This window comes from Sebastes fasciatus, chromosome 14 (assembly GCF_043250625.1).
Source record: "Sebastes fasciatus isolate fSebFas1 chromosome 14, fSebFas1.pri, whole genome shotgun sequence".
Taxonomy (NCBI): Eukaryota; Metazoa; Chordata; class Actinopteri; order Perciformes; family Sebastidae; genus Sebastes; species Sebastes fasciatus.
In genome coordinates this window covers 32,770,386-32,796,202 of record NC_133808.1, presented here as the reverse complement: position 1 = coordinate 32,796,202, position 25,817 = coordinate 32,770,386, and the positions used below count along the sequence as shown (strand labels likewise).

General features: G+C 40.5%; 1 protein-coding gene across 1 annotated transcript; it reads right to left on the bottom strand.

Annotated features, from left to right (window-relative positions):
- Positions 1 to 21,417: 21,417 nt before the first annotated feature.
- Positions 21,418 to 23,553, bottom strand: LOC141782046 (ecto-NOX disulfide-thiol exchanger 1-like). The gene is made up of 3 exons (XM_074658057.1): positions 23,520 to 23,553; positions 23,267 to 23,352; positions 21,418 to 22,414 (listed from the first exon to the last, which is right to left on the bottom strand). Exons 1-3 carry the CDS (start codon positions 23,551 to 23,553, stop codon positions 22,283 to 22,285), a joined length of 252 nt encoding a protein of 83 aa, XP_074514158.1. The 3' UTR covers positions 21,418 to 22,282.
- Positions 23,554 to 25,817: the final 2,264 nt, after the last annotated feature.

The window sequence follows — 25,817 nt, the reverse complement described above, 5'->3', positions numbered from 1 at the left end:
TGTAAAAAAAAAGTCATATTATGTTAAAAAAAAGTCAGAAAAAAGTCATAGTATAATATGTCGAAAAAAAAAGTCAGAAAAAAAGTCATAGTATAATATGTCGAAAAAAAAGTCAGAAAAAAAGTCATAGTATAATATGTCAGAAAAAAGAAAAAAAAAGTCATTGTATAATATGTCAAAAAAAAAGTCGGAAAAAAAGTCATAGTATAATATGTCGAAAAAAAAGTCGGAAAAAAAGTCAGTATAATATGTCGAAAAAAAAGTCATTATATTATGTTAAAAAAAAGTCAAAAAAAAGTCATTGTATAATATGTCGAAAAAAAAAGTCAGAAAAAAAGTCATAGTATAATATGTCGAAAAAAAAGTCGGAAAAAAAGTCAGTATAATATGTAAAAAAAAAGTGATATTATGTTAAAAAAAAGTCAGAAAAAAGTCATAGTATAATATGTCGAAAAAAAAAGTCAGAAAAAAAGTCATAGTATAATATGTCGAAAAAAAAGTCGGAAAAAAAGTCAGTATAATATGTCGAAAAAAAAGTCGGAAAAAAAGTCATAGTATATTATGTTGAAAAAAAAGTCAGAAAAAAGTCATAGTATAATGTGTCAAAAAAAAAGTCATAGTATATTATGTCAGAAAAAATTCATAGTATAGGATGTTGAAAAAAAGTCATAATATATTATGTCAGAAAAAAAGTCAGAAAGAAAAGTCATGGTATAATATGTCAGAAAAAAAGTCATAGTGTAGTATGTCGTAAAAAAAGTCAGAAAAAAAGTCATAGTATAATATGTCAGAAAAAAGAAAAAAAAAGTCATTGTATAATATGTCAAAAAAAAAGTCATTGTATAATATGTCAAAAAAAAAGTCGGAAAAAAAGTCATAGTATAATATGTCGAAAAAAAAGTCGGAAAAAAAGTCAGTATAATATGTCGAAAAAAAAGTCATTATATTATGTTAAAAAAAAGTCAGAAAAAAGTCATAGTATAATATGTCGAAAAAAAAGTCGGAAAAAAAGTCAGTATAATATGTCGAAAAAAAAGTCATTATATTATGTTAAAAAAAAGTCAAAAAAAAGTCATTGTATAATATGTCGAAAAAAAAAGTCAGAAAAAAAGTCATAGTATAATATGTCGAAAAAAAAGTCGGAAAAAAAGTCAGTATAATATGTAAAAAAAAAGTCATATTATGTTAAAAAAAAGTCAGAAAAAAGTCATAGTATAATATGTCGAAAAAAAAAGTCAGAAAAAAAGTCATAGTATAATATGTCGAAAAAAAAGTCAGAAAAAAAGTCATAGTATAATATGTCAGAAAAAAGAAAAAAAAAGTCATTGTATAATATGTCAAAAAAAAAGTCGGAAAAAAAGTCATAGTATAATATGTCGAAAAAAAAGTCGGAAAAAAAGTCAGTATAATATGTCGAAAAAAAAGTCATTATATTATGTTAAAAAAAAGTCAAAAAAAAGTCATTGTATAATATGTCGAAAAAAAAAGTCAGAAAAAAAGTCATAGTATAATATGTCGAAAAAAAAGTCGGAAAAAAAGTCAGTATAATATGTCGAAAAAAAAGTCATTATATTATGTTAAAAAAAAGTCAAAAAAAAGTCATTGTATAATATGTCGAAAAAAAAAGTCAGAAAAAAAGTCATAGTATAATATGTCGAAAAAAAAGTCGGAAAAAAAGTCAGTATAATATGTAAAAAAAAAGTCATATTATGTTAAAAAAAAGTCAGAAAAAAGTCATAGTATAATATGTCGAAAAAAAAAGTCAGAAAAAAAGTCATAGTATAATATGTCGAAAAAAAAGTCGGAAAAAAAGTCAGTATAATATGTCGAAAAAAAAGTCGGAAAAAAAGTCATAGCATAATATGTCGAAAAAAAAGTCGGAAAAAAAGTCAGTATAATATGTCGAAAAAAAAGTCGGAAAAAAAGTCAGTATAATATGTCGAAAAAAAAGTCGGAAAAAAAGTCATAGCATAATATGTAAAAAAAAAGTCATTATATTATGTTAAAAAAAAGTCAGAAAAAAGTCATTGTATAATATGTCGAAAAAAAAGTCAGAAAAAAAGTCATAGTATAATATGTCGAAAGAATGTCAGAAAGAAAGTCATCGTATAATATGTCGAAAGAATGTCAGAAAGAAAGTCATCGTATAATATGTCGAAAGAATGTCAGAAAGAAAGTCATAGTATAATATGTTGAAAGAATGTCAGAAAGAAAGTCATAGTATAATATGTCGAAAAAAGTAAAAAAAAAAGTCATAGTATAATGTGTCGAAAAAAAGTCATAGTATATTATTTCGTAAAAAAAGTCATAGTATAGGATGTCGAAAAAAGTAAAAAAGAAAGTCAGTATAATATGTCGAAAAAAAGTCATAGTATATTATTTCGTAAAAAAAGTCATAGTATAGGATGTCGAAAAAAGTAAAAAAAAAAGTCATAGTATAATATGTCGAAAAAAAGTCATAGTATATTATTTCGTAAAAAAAGTCATAGGATGTCGAAAACAAAGTCGGAAAAAAAGTCGGAAAAAAAGTCATAGTATAATATGTTAAAAAAAAAGTCATAGTATAGTATGTCGAAAAAAGTCATAGTATAATATGTCGAAAAAAAAGTCGGAAAAACCGTCATGTCGAAAAAAAGTCGGAAAAAAAGTCATAGTATAATATGTCGAAAAAAATTCATAGTATTTCAAAAGAAGTCATAGTATATAGTATGTAATAAAATGTCATAGTATAGTATGTCATGTGATGCCTATTGTGGTTATGTGAGCTGTGTTGATATTTAATATTGTGGTTTTATTATTAACAATGCTCATAGAAACTATCCTGTTAACTAATTCCACTTGCTCAGCTGTAAGCTCATTAAATCTCCTTATTGATCATTTAGAAGAAGAAATACTGAATTCAGTAGTTGTATGCATCTATAAGAACACGTCATGTGTTTGTACGATATTTGTCAACAATTATAAGCTTTCCAATGAAAACATATTTTTTATTATGACAACAGTATTTATCTAATAAAACTGGCAATTTTTTCATAATTGTCTTACTGTCAACAAAGCCCATGAAAATACTAAAAACCAGCAATAAATAGATTCTACTCAGAAGTAGAGCCAATGCATGGATAACATGCAGTGTGTACCACAGGCCTCTAGGTGTCAGTGTAACCATGACATTAAACTGCTGCCTCAGTCCAGAGAACACAGCAGGAACAAGGCCCCGTTCACACCTGGTATCACTTTGTGCTTATTTAAAGTTCAACCATGATGTGGTTTTGTTGCCTAAACACAACCGCGACTGTTTCACGGTAAGTGGCGTTAAATGAAAAGTCATAGTAGAATATGTCATAAAAGATAAAGTATGTCATAAGTATGTTTACTTATGTTTTTATCACAGTAGAATATGTCATAAAAGATAAAGTATGTCATAAGTATGTTTACTTATGTTTTTATCACAGTAGAATATGTCATAAAAATGTCATAGATTAGTAGTTTATTTTGAAGTTACGTTTTTTTTCCGTTCTTATGTTACGTTGATCACGCACGTATTTTACTTAGTTTAGTACTTCAATTTTATTTTAAGTGCAACCATGATGTGGATTTGTTGCGTAAACATAACCGCAACCGTTTCTCGGTAAGTGGCGTTAAATGACATGTAGGAAAGCCCAAAATGCTGAGAGAGCTGCATAAAAACCAGTCAAATGTCATGTACTTGGTGAAATATACGTGATTCTGGGTTCACAGCACCAAGAACATTACTGGAGTATCTGAGTAAAAGTACTTTATTACTGACACTGTCTCTATAAATCAGCAGCAGGACCCGTCTGTGACTGCGCCAACATGTTTTGGACGCACCATTAGATGCCGTCACATCCACACAGCTGTCAACCAGCGGCAGCAGCACAACGGCCTCCATACGATTTCACACAGGAGATTTCTCACAGTAATGGCTGCCAGGTGAAATGACAAGCGGGCGTCGGTGACGAGACGTGACAGCGGCGGGCGGAATATGAAGGAACGTCTCGACACCGCCGCCGACAAAGAGAACACAAAGAGCCGCGGCTAATTACGGCGGCTGTCAACAGGCTTCATTAGAGATGTAGCACAGCTAATGGAGGACTGCTGCCTCACAATGCTGCTGCTGCTCAGCACATTATTTATAGAACATAGACACGCACACACACACACACACACACACACACACACACACACAGACACACACACACACACACACACACACACAGACACTCACGCTCACACTCACGCACACACACACACACACACACACACACACACACACACAGAGGATGTAGAGCAAGTGATAGATGTTTTTAGCCAGCAGGCGTTGCAGTTGGCTGCTGAGCTAATTTTTTTCTTCTTCTATGAAAATAGGATGATTTAAAAAAAAAATGACATGAGACATCTTTTATATGATTCATATATATACAGCCAATACTGTAGAGGACATATACATGTCTATATGTAAATATATGTAGTAGCCCTTCCAGGGGGCTGGAATCTAACTAAGTACATTAACTCAAGTACTGCACTTTATTCTTAAACCTAACTACGTAGTTTGTTGCCTAAACTTAACAATCTTAACGATCTATTCTTAAACCTAACTAAATAGTTTGTTGCCTAAACCTAACCAAGTCGATCTATTCTTAAACCTAACTAAGTAGTTTGTTGCCTAAACCTAACCAAGTCGATCTATTCTTAAACCTAACTACGTAGTTTGTTGCCTAAACTTAACAATCTTAACGATCTATTCTTAAACCTAACTAAATAGTTTGTTGCCTAAACCTAACCAAGTCGATCTATTCTTAAACCTAACTAAATAGTTTGTTGCCTAAACGTAACCAAGTCGATCTTTTCCTAATCCTAACTAGTTTTATTTTGAAAAGACTGGAGTGGAAACGGACCCCTGCATCACGTGTTTCTGGACAACAGTATCAATACGTTGCTGGAAGTCGTGCTGAGCGTCACGAATCAAAAGGTAAAGTCGTGTCTATGTAGACGAGTCCAATAGATTAGATTTCCCGATATACAGAAACGTGCCGACTCCTCCAGTCTCTATGGAAACAGGTCCAGTCCATCCTGTCCTCTCTGAGTGTTTCTCTGGAGGTGATTACTGGCCTGAGGAGTCCTCATCCAGGACTGACAGATACATCCTCTGTAATTCTGCTGTGTTTGATGTTGCTTTCAGAGCGGAGAACAACAGAAACACAGCAGAGAGAGAAGGAGATAAATGGAAGAGGAGGGACTGTTAGAAAGAGATAGAGGAGACACACTCACTAATCCTGTTTCTCTTTGTCTCCGTAGTGTTGCTACAACACGTCCACTTTCATCTGGAGGAAACACCGCTGTAATAATCACTTATACTCATATATGTGTACATGAAGCTCTTAACGCCGTCACCGGCTACAGTAAATACAAGTCACAAGCCTCGGTCCGGATCCATCAGGTGGTGGAAATACCACGATACTGAGCACGGCGTTTAGCGTGCAATAAGGACGCCTTCCGCGTGTCTTTTGTACGCCATGTATCCTGAACCGACTGCGATGTAAACACATCAGCGTATAAATACTACGACAAGATTTAGTGACGTAGAATAAGAAGAGAGAAAGACCGATGATGACGGTGGATCCAACAAACACAGGACTTTTAACCAGGAGACGGTTGTTGACCGGAGTTTTGTAGTTGTGTTTTACTTAGTTTACTCAAAGAACGTATATCGATAAGAAGTGAAAGTCAATTATCAGCTCCCAGCAGCAGAGCTGCGCCTCCGCCATTCTGGACTGAAAGCGACGACCAGACGGCAGTAAAACGTCCTCCCACAAAGAGACAACAGTAAAACGTCCTCCCACAAAGAGACAACAGTAAAACGTCCTCCCACAAAGAGACAACAGTAAAACGTCCTCCTACGAAGAGACAACAGTAAAACGTCCTCCCACAAAGAGACAACAGTAAAACGTCCTCCCACAAAGAGACAACAGTAAAACGTCCTCCCACAAAGAGACAACAGTAAAACGTCCTCCTACAAAGAGACAACAGTAAAACGTCCTCCTACAAAGAGACAACAGTAAAACGTCCTCCTACAAAGAGACAACAGTAAAACGTCCTCCTACAAAGAGACAACAGTAAAACGTCCTCCTACAAAGAGACAACAGTAAAACGTCCTCCTACAGAGAGACAACAGTAAAACGTCCTCCTACAAAGAGACAACAGTAAAACGTCCTCCTACAAAGAGACAACAGTAAAACGTCCTCCTACAAATAACAACAGTAAAACGTCCTCCCACAAAGAGACAACAGTAAAACGTCCTCTACAAAGAGACAACAGTAAAACGTCCTCTACAAAGAGACAACAGTAAAACGTCCTCCCACAAAGAGACAACAGTAAAACGTCCTCCTACGAAGAGACAACAGTAAAACGTCCTCCTACGAAGAGACAACAGTAAAACGTCCTCCTACAAAGAGACAACAGTAAAACGTCCTCCTACAGAGAGACAACAGTAAAACGTCCTGCCACAAAGAGACAACAGTAAAACGTCCTCTACAAAGAGACAACAGTAAAACGTCCTCCTACAGAGAGACAACAGTAAAACGTCCTCCTACAGAGAGACAACAGTAAAACGTCCTCCTACAGAGAGACAACAGTAAAACGTCCTCTACAAAGAGACAACAGTAAAACGTCCTCCCACAAAGAGACAACAGTAAAACGTCCTCCTACGAAGAGACAACAGTAAAACGTCCTCCTACGAAGAGACAACAGTAAAACGTCCTGCCACAAAGAGACAACAGTAAAACGTCCTCTACAAAGAGACAACAGTAAAACGTCCTCCTACAGAGAGACAACAGTAAAACGTCCTCCTACAGAGAGACAACAGTAAAACGTCCTCCTACAGAGAGACAACAGTAAAACGTCCTCTACAAAGAGACAACAGTAAAACGTCCTCCTACAGAGAGACAACAGTAAAACGTCCTCCTACAGAGAGACAACAGTAAAACGTCCTCCTACAAAGAGACAACAGTAAAACGTCCTCTACAAAGAGACAACAGTAAAACGTCCTCCTACAGAGAGACAACAGTAAAACGTCCTCCTACAGAGAGACAACAGTAAAACGTCCTCCTACAAAGAGACAACAGTAAAACGTCCTCTACAAAGAGACAACAGTAAAACGTCCTCCTACGAAGAGACAACAGTAAAACGTCCTCCCACAAAGAGACAACAGTAAAACGTCCTCCCACAAAGAGACAACAGTAAAACGTCCTCCCACAAAGAGACAACAGTAAAACGTCCTCCTACAAAGAGACAACAGTAAAACGTCCTCCTACAGAGAGACAACAGTAAAACGTCCTCTACAAAGAGACAACAGTAAAACGTCCTCCTACAAAGAGACAACAGTAAAACGTCCTCCTACAGAGACAACAGTAAAACGTCCTCCTACAGAGAGACAACAGTAAAACGTCCTCTACAAAGAGACAACAGTAAAACGTCCTCCCACAAAGAGACAACAGTAAAACGTCCTCTACAAAGAGACAACAGTAAAACGTCCTCCCACAAAGAGACAACAGTAAAACGTCCTCCTACAAAGAGACAACAGTAAAACGTCCTCCTACAAAGAGACAACAGTAAAACGTCCTCCCACAAAGAGACAACAGTAAAACGTCCTCCTACAAAGAGACAACAGTAAAACGTCCTCCTACAGAGAGACAACAGTAAAACGTCCTCCTACAGAGAGACAACAGTAAAACGTCCTCCTACAAAGAGACAACAGTAAAACGTCCTCCTACAAAGAGACAACAGTAAAACGTCCTCCCACAAAGAGACAACAGTAAAACGTCCTCCTACAAAGAGACAACAGTAAAACGTCCTCCTACAAAGAGACAACAGTAAAACGTCCTCCCACAAAGAGACAACAGTAAAACGTCCTCCTACAAAGAGACAACAGTAAAACGTCCTCTACAAAGAGACAACAGTAAAACGTCCTCCTACAAAGAGACAACAGTAAAACGTCCTCCTACAAAGAGACAACAGTAAAACGTCCTCCCACAAAGAGACAACAGTAAAACGTCCTCTACAAAGAGACAACAGTAAAACGTCCTCCCACAAAGAGACAACAGTAAAACGTCCTCCTACAAAGAGACAACAGTAAAACGTCCTCCTACAAAGAGACAACAGTAAAACGTCCTCCCACAAAGAGACAACAGTAAAACGTCCTCCTACAAAGAGACAACAGTAAAACGTCCTCCTACAGAGAGACAACAGTAAAACGTCCTCCTACAGAGAGACAACAGTAAAACGTCCTCCCACAAAGAGACAACAGTAAAACGTCCTCCTACAGAGAGACAACAGTAAAACGTCCTCCTACAGAGAGACAACAGTAAAACGTCCTCTACAGAGAGACAACAGTAAAACGTCCTCCTACAGAGAGACAACAGTAAAACGTCCTCCTACAAAGAGACAACAGTAAAACGTCCTCCTACAGAGAGACAACAGTAAAACGTCCTCCTACAGAGAGACAACAGTAAAACGTCCTCCTACAGAGAGACAACAGTAAAACGTCCTCCTACAGAGAGACAACAGTAAAACGTCCTCCTACAGAGAGACAACAGTAAAACGTCCTCCCACAAAGAGACAACAGTAAAACGTCCTCCCACAAAGAGACAACAGTAAAACGTCCTCCTACAAAGAGACAACAGTAAAACGTCCTCCTACAAAGAGACAACAGTAAAACGTCCTCCCACAAAGAGACAACAGTAAAACGTCCTCCTACAGAGAGACAACAGTAAAACGTCCTCCTACAGAGAGACAACAGTAAAACGTCCTCCTACAGAGAGACAACAGTAAAACGTCCTCCTACAGAGAGACAACAGTAAAACGTCCTCCCACAAAGAGACAACAGTAAAACGTCCTCCCACAAAGAGACAACAGTAAAACGTCCTCCTACAAAGAGACAACAGTAAAACGTCCTCCTACAAAGAGACAACAGTAAAACGTCCTCCCACAAAGAGACAACAGTAAAACGTCCTCCTACAGAGAGACAACAGTAAAACGTCCTCCTACAGAGAGACAACAGTAAAACGTCCTCCTACAGAGAGACAACAGTAAAACGTCCTCCTACAGAGAGACAACAGTAAAACGTCCTCCTACAAAGAGACAACAGTAAAACGTCCTCTACAAAGAGACAACAGTAAAACGTCCTCCTACAGAGAGACAACAGTAAAACGTCCTCCCACAAAGAGACAACAGTAAAACGTCCTCCTACAAAGAGACAACAGTAAAACGTCCTCCTACAAAGAGACAACAGTAAAACGTCCTCCCACAAAGAGACAACAGTAAAACGTCCTCCTACAGAGAGACAACAGTAAAACGTCCTCCTACAGAGAGACAACAGTAAAACGTCCTCCTACAGAGAGACAACAGTAAAACGTCCTCCTACAGAGAGACAACAGTAAAACGTCCTCTACAAAGAGACAACAGTAAAACGTCCTCCTACAAAGAGACAACAGTAAAACGTCCTCCTACAAAGAGACAACAGTAAAACGTCCTCCTACAAAGAGACAACAGTAAAACGTCCTCCTACAAAGAGACAACAGTAAAACGTCCTCCTACAAAGAGACAACAGTAAAACGTCCTCTACAAAGAGACAACAGTAAAACGTCCTCCCACAAAGAGACAACAGTAAAACGTCCTCCTACAAAGAGACAACAGTAAAACGTCCTCCTACAAAGAGACAACAGTAAAACGTCCTCTACAGAGAGACAACAGTAAAACGTCCTCCTACAGAGAGACAACAGTAAAACGTCCTCCTACAGAGAGACAACAGTAAAACGTCCTCCTACAGAGAGACAACAGTAAAACGTCCTCTACAAAGAGACAACAGTAAAACGTCCTCCTACAAAGAGACAACAGTAAAACGTCCTCCTACAAAGAGACAACAGTAAAACGTCCTCCTACAAAGAGACAACAGTAAAACGTCCTCCTACAGAGAGACAACAGTAAAACGTCCTCCTACAGAGAGACAACAGTAAAACGTCCTCTACAAAGAGACAACAGTAAAACGTCCTCCTACAGAGAGACAACAGTAAAACGTCCTCCTACAAAGAGACAACAGTAAAACGTCCTCCCACAAAGAGACAACAGTAAAACGTCCTCTCACAAAGAGACAACAGTAAAACGTCCTCCTACAGAGAGACAACAGTAAAACGTCCTCCTACAAAGAGACAACAGTAAAACGTCCTCCCACAAAGAGACAACAGTAAAACGTCCTCCTACAGAGAGACAACAGTAAAACGTCCTCCTACAAAGAGACAACAGTAAAACGTCCTCCTACAAAGAGACAACAGTAAAACGTCCTCCCACAAAGAGACAACAGTAAAACGTCCTCCTACAGAGAGACAACAGTAAAACGTCCTCCCACAAAGAGACAACAGTAAAACGTCCTCCTACAAAGAGACAACAGTAAAACGTCCTCCTACAGAGAGACAACAGTAAAACGTCCTCTACAAAGAGACAACAGTAAAACGTCCTCCTACAGAGAGACAACAGTAAAACGTCCTCCTACAAAGAGACAACAGTAAAACGTCCTCTACAAAGAGACAACAGTAAAACGTCCTCCCACAAAGAGACAACAGTAAAACGTCCTCCTACAGAGAGACAACAGTAAAACGTCCTCCTACAAAGAGACAACAGTAAAACGTCCTCCTACAAAGAGACAACAGTAAAACGTCCTCCCACAAAGAGACAACAGTAAAACGTCCTCCTACAAAGAGACAACAGTAAAACGTCCTCCTACAGAGACAACAGTAAAACGTCCTCCTACAGAGAGACAACAGTAAAACGTCCTCCTACAGAGAGACAACAGTAAAACGTCCTCCTACAGAGAGACAACAGTAAAACGTCCTCCCACAAAGAGACAACAGTAAAACGTCCTCCTACAAAGAGACAACAGTAAAACGTCCTCCTACAGAGAGACAACAGTAAAACGTCCTCCTACAAAGAGACAACAGTAAAACGTCCTCTACAGAGAGACAACAGTAAAACGTCCTCCTACAGAGAGACAACAGTAAAACGTCCTCCCACAAAGAGACAACAGTAAAACGTCCTCCCACAAAGAGACAACAGTAAAACGTCCTCCTACAAAGAGACAACAGTAAAACGTCCTCCTACAGAGAGACAACAGTAAAACGTCCTCCTACAGAGAGACAACAGTAAAACGTCCTCCTACAGAGAGACAACAGTAAAACGTCCTCCTACAGAGAGACAACAGTAAAACATCCTCCCACAAAGAGACAACAGTAAAACGTCCTCCTACAGAGAGACAACAGTAAAACGTCCTCCCACAAAGAGACAACAGTAAAACGTCCTCCTACAAAGAGACAACAGTAAAACGTCCTCCTACAAAGAGACAACAGTAAAACGTCCTCCTACAAAGAGACAACAGTAAAACGTCCTCCTACAAAGAGACAACAGTAAAACGTCCTCCTACAAAGAGACAACAGTAAAACGTCCTCTACAGAGAGACAACAGTAAAACGTCCTCCTACAGAGAGACAACAGTAAAACGTCCTCTACAGAGAGACAACAGTAAAACGTCCTCCTACAGAGAGACAACAGTAAAACGTCCTCCTACAGAGAGACAACAGTAAAACGTCCTCCCACAAAGAGACAACAGTAAAACGTCCTCCCACAAAGAGACAACAGTAAAACGTCCTCCTACAGAGAGACAACAGTAAAACGTCCTCCCACAAAGAGACAACAGTAAAACGTCCTCCTACAGAGAGACAACAGTAAAACGTCCTCCTACAAAGAGACAACAGTAAAACGTCCTCCTACAGAGAGACAACAGTAAAACGTCCTCTACAAAGAGACAACAGTAAAACGTCCTCCTACAGAGAGACAACAGTAAAACGTCCTCCTACAGAGAGACAACAGTAAAACGTCCTCTACAAAGAGACAACAGTAAAACGTCCTCCTACAGAGAGACAACAGTAAAACGTCCTCTACAAAGAGACAACAGTAAAACGTCCTCCTACAGAGAGACAACAGTAAAACGTCCTCCTACAAAGAGACAACAGTAAAACGTCCTCCTACAGAGAGACAACAGTAAAACGTCCTCCTACAGAGAGACAACAGTAAAACGTCCTCCTACAGAGAGACAACAGTAAAACGTCCTCCTACAGAGAGACAACAGTAAAACGTCCTCCTACAAAGAGACAACAGTAAAACGTCCTCCTACAGAGAGACAACAGTAAAACATCCTCTACAGAGAGACAACAGTAAAACGTCCTCCTACAGAGAGACAACAGTAAAACGTCCTCCTACAGAGAGACAACAGTAAAACGTCCTCCTACAGAGAGACAACAGTAAAACGTCCTCCTACGAAGAGACAACAGTAAAACGTCCTCCCACAAAGAGACAACAGTAAAACGTCCTCCCACAGAGAGACAACAGTAAAACTACATTATTTATATTTCATTGTCATATCCTACTGAGATGTGTTGAACAATAAAAACATAAATATGCATACTATTATAACTATTTACTTATCTATTTATAAGTAAACCTAACTAAGTAGTTGTTTTATTAAAAAAAAGCCTTAATCACTGTTTAATAATCAGAAATACTTTATTGATCCCCGGAGGAAATTACAGTTGTTCCATTTTAGAATAAACATATAAATATAAATATATATATATAAACATAGAGAAGTTGTAAGAAAAACAGAAATAAGAAGATGAAATGTAAATATGTGTATATTATCAAAAATAAATACAAATATAAAATGAACTATCAAAGAAATCTCATAAACTGAAGAACATCAGATTACTGCAGATCATTTACATGTTTTAATGAAATCATTTTAACATTTTTACTTAATACAAAAATAATTACAAGTTCCATATTCATCTATTATCTATGTTACTTTTCCTGATGTTTTAGGTTTTTGCCGTGGAATCGGTTCAGTATCTATCGGTTCAGTATCGGTTCAGTATCTATCGGTTCAGTACCGGTTCAGTATCGGTTCGGTATCGGTTCAGTACCGGTTCAGTATCGGTTCGGTATCGGTTCAGTACCGGTTCAGTATCGGTTCGGTATCGGTTCAGTACCGGTTCAGTATCGGTTCGGTATCGGTTCAGTATTGGTTCAGTATCGGTTCGGTATCGGTTCAGTACCGGTTCAGTATCGGTTCGGTATCGGTTCAGTATCGGTATCCAGATATTTATGTAGCGTATCGGATCCAAGTCAGTAGTTCGGAATCGTGACGACATTAGGTCGACTTCAATCTTGTGACTCCCTGAATGCCCACAAACCACGAAGTAATGTTAGTAGAGAAGAAACCCGTCTATAATGAATAGATGAGCTGGTGAATGAGGGAATGCAGCTGCTGCCAGCTGTGAACACATCATGGGTCTCCTCAGACAGAGAATGTTGACACAGTAAAACTAACAGAGACATGAATACTGCAGCGAGCCGCGGCGACCACGGTGAGATCTGATCCCCGTTCAGGAGCCCGGCGGCGAACCAGAGAGGAAACACGTCTTTAACCGCTGGACAAACAGCAGCAGAGGGGCTGTCTGTCTCCGTCTCCGTCTCTGTGAGAGGACACGCTGCTGTCTCTGATTTAATAATAGAAACTAATATGACACTCTCTCTTCATCCCAGCTGACAGCAGCTGTGTAACATCAGGATGATGATGAACTAACTGTTTTAATTCATCAGGGTCACGAGGTTGAACTGAAGAAATGAAGAAACGCACTGGAAGTGGTGACAGCAGTAATTAAAGGGACGGCGTCTCGTGATGAGATTATGTCGGTTCACATTAATAAAATCATTATCATGAATTAGAGAATATAAATAAAGACATGAATGTATTAAATACGGCGTATGAATGAAGTTATTTCAACAACAAAAACAACAGCGTTCTCGCTTTAGGGGTCATTGAACGCCACGTAGTCTGAACTGACTCTAATATAAATGCATTAACTTGTTAACCTCTAGACCATGAAGGGAACAAGTTGAATCATCACTTCTAGAGACTTTTACTTTGTAAAATCTCTAAATGAATCCAGTAAATGTTTGACTCTCATCATGTCTGTAGTCAGAGACGTCCTGAAGTCAAATAGATCAGGATCAATGGCAGGAATTATTTATTATCCAGCAACCCAACAAATCAAAGAATAAAGACATTTCCCTCTCAGATTAGTGGGACTTTCTTTTTCATTTATAATGTTTTATACTTCTGCTGAATATAATCCATCAATCTGATTTCCATAGATGTATTTAGTATCTACAGTTCCCTTTGTTAACACCTTATTTTGAAAAGTGGACGTAGTCCCACGTGTCTACTTCCTCTAACTTCTTAGTTTATAGAGTCATTTTAAGGCCAGTGAACACGTCCCCCCCCCCCCCCCACAGTGACCATCTGAACATCAGTTCACCTCGTGTACCTTGAACTGAAGAGAACCTTGTTCTTCTCTCAGACCTCCACGCTGAATAGAGGATCTGAAAACAGAGAAAGGTTCTGATGAACTGAAGTAGATGGAGCGTTTAACAATTATAAACCATATAAAAACATCAAGTTCTCTCACACAACTGGTTCAGAATAACCCCAGTCTCATGTTTCAGGAGGAGTTTGAGTCTCTGCAGAGCTTCAGTGGCTTCATGTCAGTCTGGATGCTGCAGACCTGCAGACCTGCAGACACCTGAAGAACAACAGCAGACTCCTCAGAAACTCAGAGAACACTAATTAAGGTCATTAGTTCCAGCTGGCTGATTTTCAGCCAATCACATCGCTGCCTGTCCAGAGAACCAATCACATCGCTGCCTGACCAGAGAACCAATCACATCACTGCCTGACCAGAGAACCAATCACATCACTGCCTGACCAGAGAACCAATCACATCGCTGCCTGACCAGAGAACCAATCACATCGCTGCCTGACCAGAGAACCAATCACATCGCTGTTTGTCCAGAGAACCAATCACATCGCTGCCTAACCAGAGAACCAATCACATCGCTGTTTGTCCAGAGAACCAATCACATCGCTGCCTGACCAGAGAACCAATCACATCGCTGCCTGTCTAGAGAACCAATCACATCGCTGCCTGTCCAGAGAACCAATCACATCGCTGTTTGTCCAGAGAACCAATCACATCGCTGCCTGACCAGAGAACCAATCACATCGCTGTTTGTCCAGAGAACCAATCACATCGCTGTTTGTCCAGAGAACCAATCACACCGCTGCCTAACCAGAGAACCAATCACATCGCTGTTTGTCCAGAGAACCAATCACATCGCTGTTTGTCCAGAGAACCAATCACATCGCTGCCTGACCAGAGAACCAATCACATCGCTGTTTGTCCAGAGAACCAATCACATCGCTGTTTGTCCAGAGAACCAATCACACCGCTGCCTGACCAGAGAACCAATCACATCGCTGCCTGTCCAGAGAACCAATCACATCGCTGTTTGTCCAGAGAACCAATCACATCGCTGCCTGTCCAGAGAACCAATCACATCGCTGTTTGTCCAGAGAACCAATCACATCGCTGCCTGTCCAGAGAACCAATCACATCGCTGTTTGTCCAGAGAACCAATCACATCGCTGCCTGACCAGAGAACCAATCACATCGCTGCCTGTCCAGAGAACCAATCACATCGCTGTTTGTCCAGAGAACCAATCACATCGCTGCCTGACCAGAGAACCTATCACATCGCTGCCTGTCCAGAGAACCAATCACATCGCTGCCTGACCAGAGAACCAATCAGCAGCGTGTTTTTATCTTTTTTAGTCTAGTTGATTATTACAAAAACACACTTTTTATCATTTTATATAAATATATATCATACACAATAATAATTATGTTTTACAGTGTTCTACAGTATATAGTTATATAGATATATAGCTATAACTATATAACTATATATAACTCTGTTTACCATAGACTGAAGCTCTGCTCCACTATTTCACCTGTTCCTCCGGGTTTCATCAGCAGCCTCTCACATCCTCCTGTCAGCCTGATGGACGACTACAGACACTCAACTCTAGTTAAACTACTGGTACTCTGCAGAGACGGACCAGGAGGTGGACCTGGAGGTGGACCAGGAGGTGGACCAGGAGGCGGACCTGGAGGTGAACCAGGAGGTGGACCAGGAGGCGGACCTGGAGGTGAACCAGGAGGCGGACCAGGAGGCGGACCTGGAGGTGGACCAGGAGGCGGACCAGGAGGCGGACCTGGAGGTGAACCAGGAGGCGGACCAGGAGGCGGACCTGGAGGTGGACCAGGAGGCGGACCAGGAGGCGGACCTGGAGGTGGACCAGGAGATGGACCAGGATGCATTGCACGTAAACGGCGAGTTGGCTACGTTACAGCAGCTCTTTTAAACTGAATTGAAGAAGTAAGAACAGAACTTGGACACTCAGACTCGTCTCATTCCAACAGGACAGAAACAACAACAAACTCACCACAACGTCTCCTCCTCTTCATCATCTTCATCTCCTCGTCTTCATCCAGAAGATAACTCACTGATCTGTCATTTACTCTCATTTAAAATCATCTTTATTCATTTAATCTGATTTAAACAGTTTAGAACTTCAGCTTCTTCGTACATAATGAATAACTTAAGAGGAATGATTCAGTCTCATATCGTCTTTAAAAACTCCACCAGTCTCTCGTGTTTCCATCCCGGAGCCGGACTCCCCAAATAACATGTCCTTTCTCCTCCTTCAGTTTCCATCCATGATCTCTGCAGGAAGATAAAACTCCAAACCTCAGAGTTAGTCCGAAGATTTAAACCTGGAACCTTCGTTGATTTCATCCAAACATGTTGGCCCAAATAAAAATGTTGTGTTTACGCACCAACTCCAGAACTGTCAATATTCTGTATATATATATATTCAGTATTTCAGAGCCGTGGTCGGGGCCATAAATTCTAACTTACTGATATTATAGAGTCATGGTCGGGGCCATAGATTCTAACTTATTGATATTTCAGAGTCGTGGTCGGGGCCATAGATTCTAACTTATTGATATTATAGAGTCGTGGTCGGGGCCATAGATTCTAACTTACTGATATTTCAGAGCCGTGGTCGGGGCCATAGATTCTAACTTACTGATATTTCAGAGTCGTGGTCGGGGCCATAGATTCTAACTTACTGATATTATAGAGTCGTGGTCGGGGCCATAGATTCTAACTTACTGATATTTCAGAGCCGTGGTCGGGGCCATAGATTCTAACTTACTGATATTTCAGAGTCGTGGTCGGGGCCATAGATTCTAACTTACTGATATCATAAAGTCGTGGTCGGGGCCATAGATTCTAACTTACTGATATTTCAGAGCCGTGGTCGGGGCCATAGATTCTAACTTACTGATATTTCAGAGCTGTGGTCGGGGCCATAGATTCTAACTTACTGATATTTCAGAGCCGTGGTCGGGGCCATAGATTCTAACTTACTGATATTTCAGAGCCGTGGTCGGGGCCATAGATTCTAACTTACTGATATTTCAGAGCCGTGGTCGGGGCCATAGATTCTAACTTATTGATATTTCAGAGTCGTGGTCGGGGCCATAGATTCTAACTTATTGATATTTCAGAGTCGTGGTCGGGGCCATAGATTCTAACTTACTGATATTTCAGAGTCGTGGTCGGGGCCATAGATTCTAACTTACTGATATTATAGAGTCGTTGTCGGGGACATAGATTCTAACTTACTGATATTTCAGAGTCGTGGTCGGGGCCATAGATTCTAACTTACTGATATTATAGAGTCGTGGTCGGGGCCATAGATTCTAACTTACTGATATTTCAGAGCCGTGGTCGGGGCCATAGATTCTAACTTACTGATATTTCAGAGCCGTGGTCGGGGCCATAGATTCTAACTTACTGATATTTCAGAGCCGTGGTCGGGGCCATAGATTCTAACTTACTGATATTATAGAAACGTGGTCAGGGCCATAGATTCTAACTTACTGATATTTCAGAGCCGTGGTCGGGGCCATAGATTCTAACTTACTGATATTTCAGAGCCGTGGTCGGGGCCATAGATTCTAACTTACTGATATTTCAGAGCCGTGGTCGGGGCCATAGATTCTAACTCATTGATATTTCAAAGCCGTGGTCGGGGCCATAGATTCTAACTTATTGATATTTCAGAGTCGTGGTCGGGGCCATAGATTCTAACTTATTGATATTTCAGAGTCGTGGTCGGGGCCATAGATTCTAACTTACTGATATTATAGAGTCGTGGTCGGGGCCATAGATTCTAACTTACTGATATTTCAGAGCCGTGGTCGGGGCCATAGATTCTAACTTAGTGATATTTCAGAGCCGTGGTCGGGGCCATAGATTCTAACTTACTGATATTTCAGAGCCGTGGTCGGGGCCATAGATTCTAACTTACTGATATTTCAGAGCCGTGGTCGGGGCCATAGATTCTAACTTACTGATATTATAGAAACGTGGTCGGGGCCATAGATTCTAACTTACTGATATTTCAGAGCCGTGGTCAGGGCCATAGATTCTAACTTATTGATATTTCAGAGCAGTGGTCGGGGCCATAGATTCTAACTTATTGATATTTCAGAGTCGTGGTCGGGGCCATAGATTCTAACTTATTGATATTTCAGAGTCGTGGTCGGGGCCATAGATTCTAACTTACTGATATCATAGAATCGTGGTCGGGGCCATAGATTCTAACTTACTGATATTTCAGAGCCGTGGTCGGGGCCATAGATTCTAACTTACTGATATTATAGAGTCATGGTCGGGGCCATAGATTCTAACTTATTGATATTTCAGAGTCGTGGTCGGGGCCATAGATTCTAACTTATTGATATTATAGAGTCGTGGTCGGGGCCATAGATTCTAACTTACTGATATTTCAGAGCCGTGGTCGGGGCCATAGATTCTAACTTACTGATATTTCAGAGTCGTGGTCGGGGCCATAGATTCTAACTTACTGATATTATAGAGTCGTGGTCGGGGCCATAGATTCTAACTTACTGATATTTCAGAGCCGTGGTCGGGGCCATAGATTCTAACTTACTGATATTTCAGAGTCGTGGTCGGGGCCATAGATTCTAACTTACTGATATCATAAAGTCGTGGTCGGGGCCATAGATTCTAACTTACTGATATTTCAGAGCCGTGGTCGGGGCCATAGATTCTAACTTACTGATATTTCAGAGCTGTGGTCGGGGCCATAGATTCTAACTTACTGATATTTCAGAGCCGTGGTCGGGGCCATAGATTCTAACTTACTGATATTTCAGAGCCGTGGTCGGGGCCATAGATTCTAACTTACTGATATTTCAGAGCCGTGGTCGGGGCCATAGATTCTAACTTATTGATATTTCAGAGTCGTGGTCGGGGCCATAGATTCTAACTTATTGATATTTCAGAGTCGTGGTCGGGGCCATAGATTCTAACTTACTGATATTTCAGAGTCGTGGTCGGGGCCATAGATTCTAACTTACTGATATTATAGAGTCGTTGTCGGGGACATAGATTCTAACTTACTGATATTTCAGAGTCGTGGTCGGGGCCATAGATTCTAACTTACTGATATTATAGAGTCGTGGTCGGGGCCATAGATTCTAACTTACTGATATTTCAGAGCCGTGGTCGGGGCCATAGATTCTAACTTACTGATATTTCAGAGCCGTGGTCGGGGCCATAGATTCTAACTTACTGATATTTCAGAGCCGTGGTCGGGGCCATAGATTCTAACTTACTGATATTATAGAAACGTGGTCAGGGCCATAGATTCTAACTTACTGATATTTCAGAGCCGTGGTCGGGGCCATAGATTCTAACTTACTGATATTTCAGAGCCGTGGTCGGGGCCATAGATTCTAACTTACTGATATTTCAGAGCCGTGGTCGGGGCCATAGATTCTAACTCATTGATATTTCAAAGCCGTGGTCGGGGCCATAGATTCTAACTTATTGATATTTCAGAGTCGTGGTCGGGGCCATAGATTCTAACTTATTGATATTTCAGAGTCGTGGTCGGGGCCATAGATTCTAACTTACTGATATTATAGAGTCGTGGTCGGGGCCATAGATTCTAACTTACTGATATTTCAGAGCCGTGGTCGGGGCCATAGATTCTAACTTAGTGATATTTCAGAGCCGTGGTCGGGGCCATAGATTCTAACTTACTGATATTTCAGAGCCGTGGTCGGGGCCATAGATTCTAACTTACTGATATTTCAGAGCCGTGGTCGGGGCCATAGATTCTAACTTACTGATATTATAGAAACGTGGTCGGGGCCATAGATTCTAACTTACTGATATTTCAGAGCCGTGGTCAGGGCCATAGATTCTAACTTATTGATATTTCAGAGCAGTGGTCGGGGCCATAGATTCTAACTTATTGATATTTCAGAGTCGTGGTCGGGGCCATAGATTCTAACTTATTGATATTTCAGAGTCGTGGTCGGGGCCATAGATTCTAACTTACTGATATCATAGAATCGTGGTCGGGGCCATAGATTCTAACTTACTGATATTTCAGAGCCGTGGTCGGGGCCATAGATTCTAACTTACTGATATTATAGAGTCATGGTCGGGGCCATAGATTCTAACTTATTGATATTTCAGAGTCGTGGTCGGGGCCATAGATTCTAACTTATTGATATTATAGAGTCGTGGTCGGGGCCATAGATTCTAACTTACTGATATTTCAGAGCCGTGGTCGGGGCCATAGATTCTAACTTACTGATATTTCAGAGTCGTGGTCGGGGCCATAGATTCTAACTTACTGATATTATAGAGTCGTGGTCGGGGCCATAGATTCTAACTTACTGATATTTCAGAGCCGTGGTCGGGGCCATAGATTCTAACTTACTGATATTTCAGAGTCGTGGTCGGGGCCATAGATTCTAACTTACTGATATCATAAAGTCGTGGTCGGGGCCATAGATTCTAACTTACTGATATTTCAGAGCCGTGGTCGGGGCCATAGATTCTAACTTACTGATATTTCAGAGCTGTGGTCGGGGCCATAGATTCTAACTTACTGATATTTCAGAGCCGTGGTCGGGGCCATAGATTCTAACTTACTGATATTTCAGAGCCGTGGTCGGGGCCATAGATTCTAACTTACTGATATTTCAGAGCCGTGGTCGGGGCCATAGATTCTAACTTATTGATATTTCAGAGTCGTGGTCGGGGCCATAGATTCTAACTTACTGATATCATAGAATCGTGGTCGGGGCCATAGATTCTAACTTACTGATATTTCAGAGCCGTGGTCGGGGCCATAGATTCTAACTTACTGATATTTCAGAGTCGTGGTCGGGGCCATAGATTCTAACTTACTGATATTATAGAGTCGTGGTCGGGGCCATAGATTCTAACTTACTGATATTTCAGAGTCGTGGTCGGGGCCATAGATTCTAACACTGATATTATAGAGTCGTTGTCGGGGCCATAGATTCTAACTTACTGATATTTCAGAGTCGTGGTCGGGGCCATAGATTCTAACTTACTGATATTATAGAGTCGTGGTCGGGGCCATAGATTCTAACTTACTGATATTATAGAGTCGTGGTCGGGGCCATAGATTCTAACTTACTGATATTTCAGAGCCGTGGTCGGGGCCATAGATTCTAACTTACTGATATTATAGAGTCGTGGTCGGGGCCATAGATTCTAACTTACTGATATTTCACAGCCGTGGTCGGGGCCATAGATTCTAACTTACTGATATATCAGAGCCGTGGTCGGGGCCATAGATTCTAACTTACTGATATATCAGAGCCGTGGTCGGGGCCATAGATTCTAACTTACTGATATTTCAGAGTCGTGGTCGGGGCAGTAGAATGTTTCTGATCAGTTGATCTGATGACAGATTAAAGAGTTGGTGTGTAAACTCCTGAATGAAGCTCTTATTTTGTTGATAAATGAGGTTTGACAGATTTGAACGTTGAAGGATCAGCTTTGGTTTAACTCTTCTTCTCTTGGTGTCGGGTTTTATACTCCGGGTGTCCCCGTGACGAGACCACCGAAGACCAGGATTCAGGTTCAGAGACCCGGATCAGGTGAAACCAGTCGGTCCGTCTCCACCTGACCTCAGGACGTGAACACCCATGTCCTCCACGGCGTCCGACACGCCGCCGTATATCCAATCCGATCTGGGACGGACGAACACGCACTCACACACACACACACACACACACACACACACACACACACACACACGTGTAGATTGAGTGTGTATCTGTTCACGTCAGTGTGTTTCTCAGTGTGTGTGTGTGTGCGTTCTGCCGGCGTCACGCCGACCCGAGGCTGTCGAAACCGCAGAACTTCCACCGCTTCTCCAGAGTCGCTCCGACGCCGCTCAGCTCCTGTCTGAACATGGAGGGGAGACGGACCATGAGACGCTCCAGCTCCCCCGCCGACACCTGAGAGACACACGGACAGAGAGACATGTTGATTATACTGATATCACCTGAAACTGGAAAACCTGATGAATCCATCATGTCAGACTAGCTGGTCATGAAGGAGGTTAAATAACGCTCCAAACTTACTCTAAATGTTGGAGAGGAAAAACTATCATGTTCATTTTCAAAGGGGTCCCTTGACCTCAACATATGTGAATGTGTGTAGATTTTTGTCCGAAGAAAAGTCTGAAAAATGTCCGAATAAATGTTCCAAATATTTTCGAAAAACGTAAAAAAAAAAAAGTCTGAAATTTTTTCCAAAAAAAGTCAGAAAAATATTTTTAAAAAAGTAAGAAAATTGTCAAAATAATGTCCAAAAAAAAATCAGAAAAATGTCTGAAAAAATAAATTCATTATTATTTTAATTGATTGACAGCCCTATTATTTATATAATAAATACAATATTACAATTTTTTTTTTTTTTGCAATTATATTAGCTGGAGTTACTTTCAAAATTAAGATTTTATATAAAAAAACATATGTTGAATTTATTAAATACAAATTATCCATAATAAATCTCTCTTTAAGGGACATTATGAACAAAAACAGTGTGATTCATTTGAGATTAAATATAATAATCGATTGACAGCTCTAGTAATAACTGGAGTTTGACATTTTTGACTTTTTACTTTTCTACAGACGGTAATATTCAGAGTGATTGTGTGTTGTGTATTGTGTATTGTGTATTGTGTGTTGTGTATTGTGTATTGTCTGTTGTGTGTTGTGTGTTGTGTGTTGTGTGTTGTGTATTGTGTATTGTGTGTTGTGTATTTTACTGCCAGAGCAGCAGAGGAGAGCAGAGAGCGTCTCTACCTTGGAGTCCAGTCTCTGGATGTACGACCACAGATACTCCAGGTTGGCTCCGAAGGGATGGACGTGGAGGAAGGTCGATATCACGCCTGCAGAGAGGAAGACAGACACAGTGAGAGTCAACACGTCTCTCTGTCAGAGACATGTTTACAAAGACAAGTCTCCATCAGACCTGTGAAATCAATACATATACTTCATACAGATATTATTTAACACGTCACACGTCTTTCAGGTCAATTAAGCTCAAAGTACACACTCCAACAGTGAAGGTGTTTCCTCTCAGTGTTCATAGAGCTTTAATAGTGAAGGTGTTTCCTCTCAGTGTTCATAGAGCTTTAATAGTGAAGGTGTTTCCTCTCGGTGTTCATAGAGCTTTAACAGTGAAGGTGTTTCCTCTCAGTGTTCATAGAGCTTTAATAGTGAAGGTGTTTCCTCTCGGTGTTCATAGAGCTTTAATAGTGAAGGTGTTTCCTCTCAGTGTTCATAGAGCTTTAATAGTGAAGGTGTTTCCTCTCGGTGTTCATAGAGCTTTAATAGTGAAGGTGTTTCCTCTCGGTGTTCATAGAGCTTTAATAGTGAAGGTGTTTCCTCTCAGTGTTCATAGAGCTTTAATAGTGAAGGTGTTTCCTCTCGGTGTTCATAGAGCTTTAACAGTGAAGGTGTTTCCTCTCAGTGTTCATAGAGCTTTAATAGTGAAGGTGTTTCCTCTCGGTGTTCATAGAGCTTTAATAGTGAAGGTGTTTCCTCTCAGTGTTCATAGAGCTTTAATAGTGAAGGTGTTTCCTCTCGGTGTTCATAGAGCTTTAATAGTGAAGGTGTTTCCTCTCAGTGTTCATAGAGCTTTAACAGTGAAGGTGTTTCCTCTCGGTGTTCATAGAGCTTTAATAGTGAAGGTGTTTCCTCTCAGTGTTCATAGAGCTTTAATAGTGAAGGTGTTTCCTCTCGGTGTTCATAGAGCTTTAACAGTGAAGGTGTTTCCTCTCGGTGTTCATAGAGCTTTAATAGTGAAGGTGTTTCCTCTCAGTGTTCATAGAGCTTTAACAGTGAAGGTGTTTCCTCTCGGTGTTCATAGAGCTTTAATAGTGAAGGTGTTTCCTCTCGGTGTTCATAGAGCTTTAATAGTGAAGGTGTTTCCTCTCAGTGTTCATAGAGCTTTAACAGTGAAGGTGTTTCCTCTCAGTGTTCATAGAGCTTTAACAGTGAAGGTGTTTCCTCTCGGTGTTCATAGAGCTTTAATAGTGAAGGTGTTTCCTCTCGGTGTTCATAGAGCTTTAACAGTGAAGGTGTTTCCTCTCAGTGTTCATAGAGCTTTAATAGTGAAGGTGTTTCCTCTCGGTGTTCATAGAGCTTTAATAGTGAAGGTGTTTCCTCTCAGTGTTCATAGAGCTTTAACAGTGAAGGTGTTTCCTCTCAGTGTTCATAGAGCTTTAATAGTGAAGGTGTTTCCTCTCGGTGTTCATAGAGCTTTAATAGTGAAGGTGTTTCCTCTCAGTGTTCATAGAGCTTTAATAGTGAAGGTGTTTCCTCTCGGTGTTCATAGAGCTTTAATAGTGAAGGTGTTTCCTCTCAGTGTTCATAGAGCTTTAATAGTGAAGGTGTTTCCTCTCAGTGTTCATAGAGCTTTAATAGTGAAGGTGTTTCCTCTCAGTGTTCATAGAGCTTTAACAGTGAAGGTGTTTCCTCTCGGTGTTCATAGAGCTTTAATAGTGAAGGTGTTTCCTCTCAGTGTTCATAGAGCTTTAATAGTGAAGGTGTTTCCTCTCAGTGTTCATAGAGCTTTAACAGTGAAGGTGTTTCCTCTCAGTGTTCATAGAGCTTTAATAGTGAAGGTGTTTCCTCTCAGTGTTCATAGAGCTTTAACAGTGAAGGTGTTTCCTCTCAGTGTTCATAGAGCTTTAATAGTGAAGGTGTTTCCTCTCAGTGTTCATAGAGCTTTAACAGTGAAGGTGTTTCCTCTCGGTGTTCATAGAGCTTTAACAGTGAAGGTGTTTCCTCTCGGTGTTCATAGAGCTTTAACAGTGAAGGTGTTTCCTCTCGGTGTTCATAGAGCTGTAATCCCAGCAGCTGATGGAGGCAGCAGACTGAGAGGACATCAGGAGGTTCAGACTCATGAAGAGCTGCACAATAAACTCACAGCTCCATAAGAACTGCTGGCCGGAGCACAAACAGCTCTTGAGTTGATTATAACTGAGAGGTCCTGAGAAGGTAGGCAGCCATGCAGACGGAGGGGGGGGGGGTAGAGCGGCGTCCCCTGGAGGACGCCACAAAGCCAATATTTATTTCCTTGATTTATGTGGCGAAACGCCGGCAATTACAGACAGACCTAATTCAATTCCTTCCAGCAGGCCTGATGACATGGGACAGAGGAGGACTGGGGGGGGGGCACAAGTTTAATGATGTTGAAATATATATATATATATATATCTGCTTCATCTGAGTCTATGTGGAGGTAGAAGGAAGTTACTGCTTTTATTGTGGTAGTCTGAGTAACGTGACGTCATATCCGTTCCGTATCCGTCAACCAAAACAAAGCTCAGAGAGTGTAAAACGTTGG

What these genes read in the sequence shown, in the direction of transcription:
- LOC141782046 (XM_074658057.1), bottom strand. Translation starts at nt 23,553, where the DNA reads ATGAACACTGAGAGGAAACACCTTCACTGTTGGA. An exon ending in GAAACACCTTCACTGTTGGA is followed by an intron (nt 23,353 to 23,519) that starts GTGTGTACTTTG and finishes TCCTCTCTGCAG; the next exon opens with GCGTGATATCGACCTTCCTC. An exon ending in TCCAGAGACTGGACTCCAAG is followed by an intron (nt 22,415 to 23,266) that starts GTAGAGACGCTC and finishes TGTGTCTCTCAG; the next exon opens with GTGTCGGCGGGGGAGCTGGA.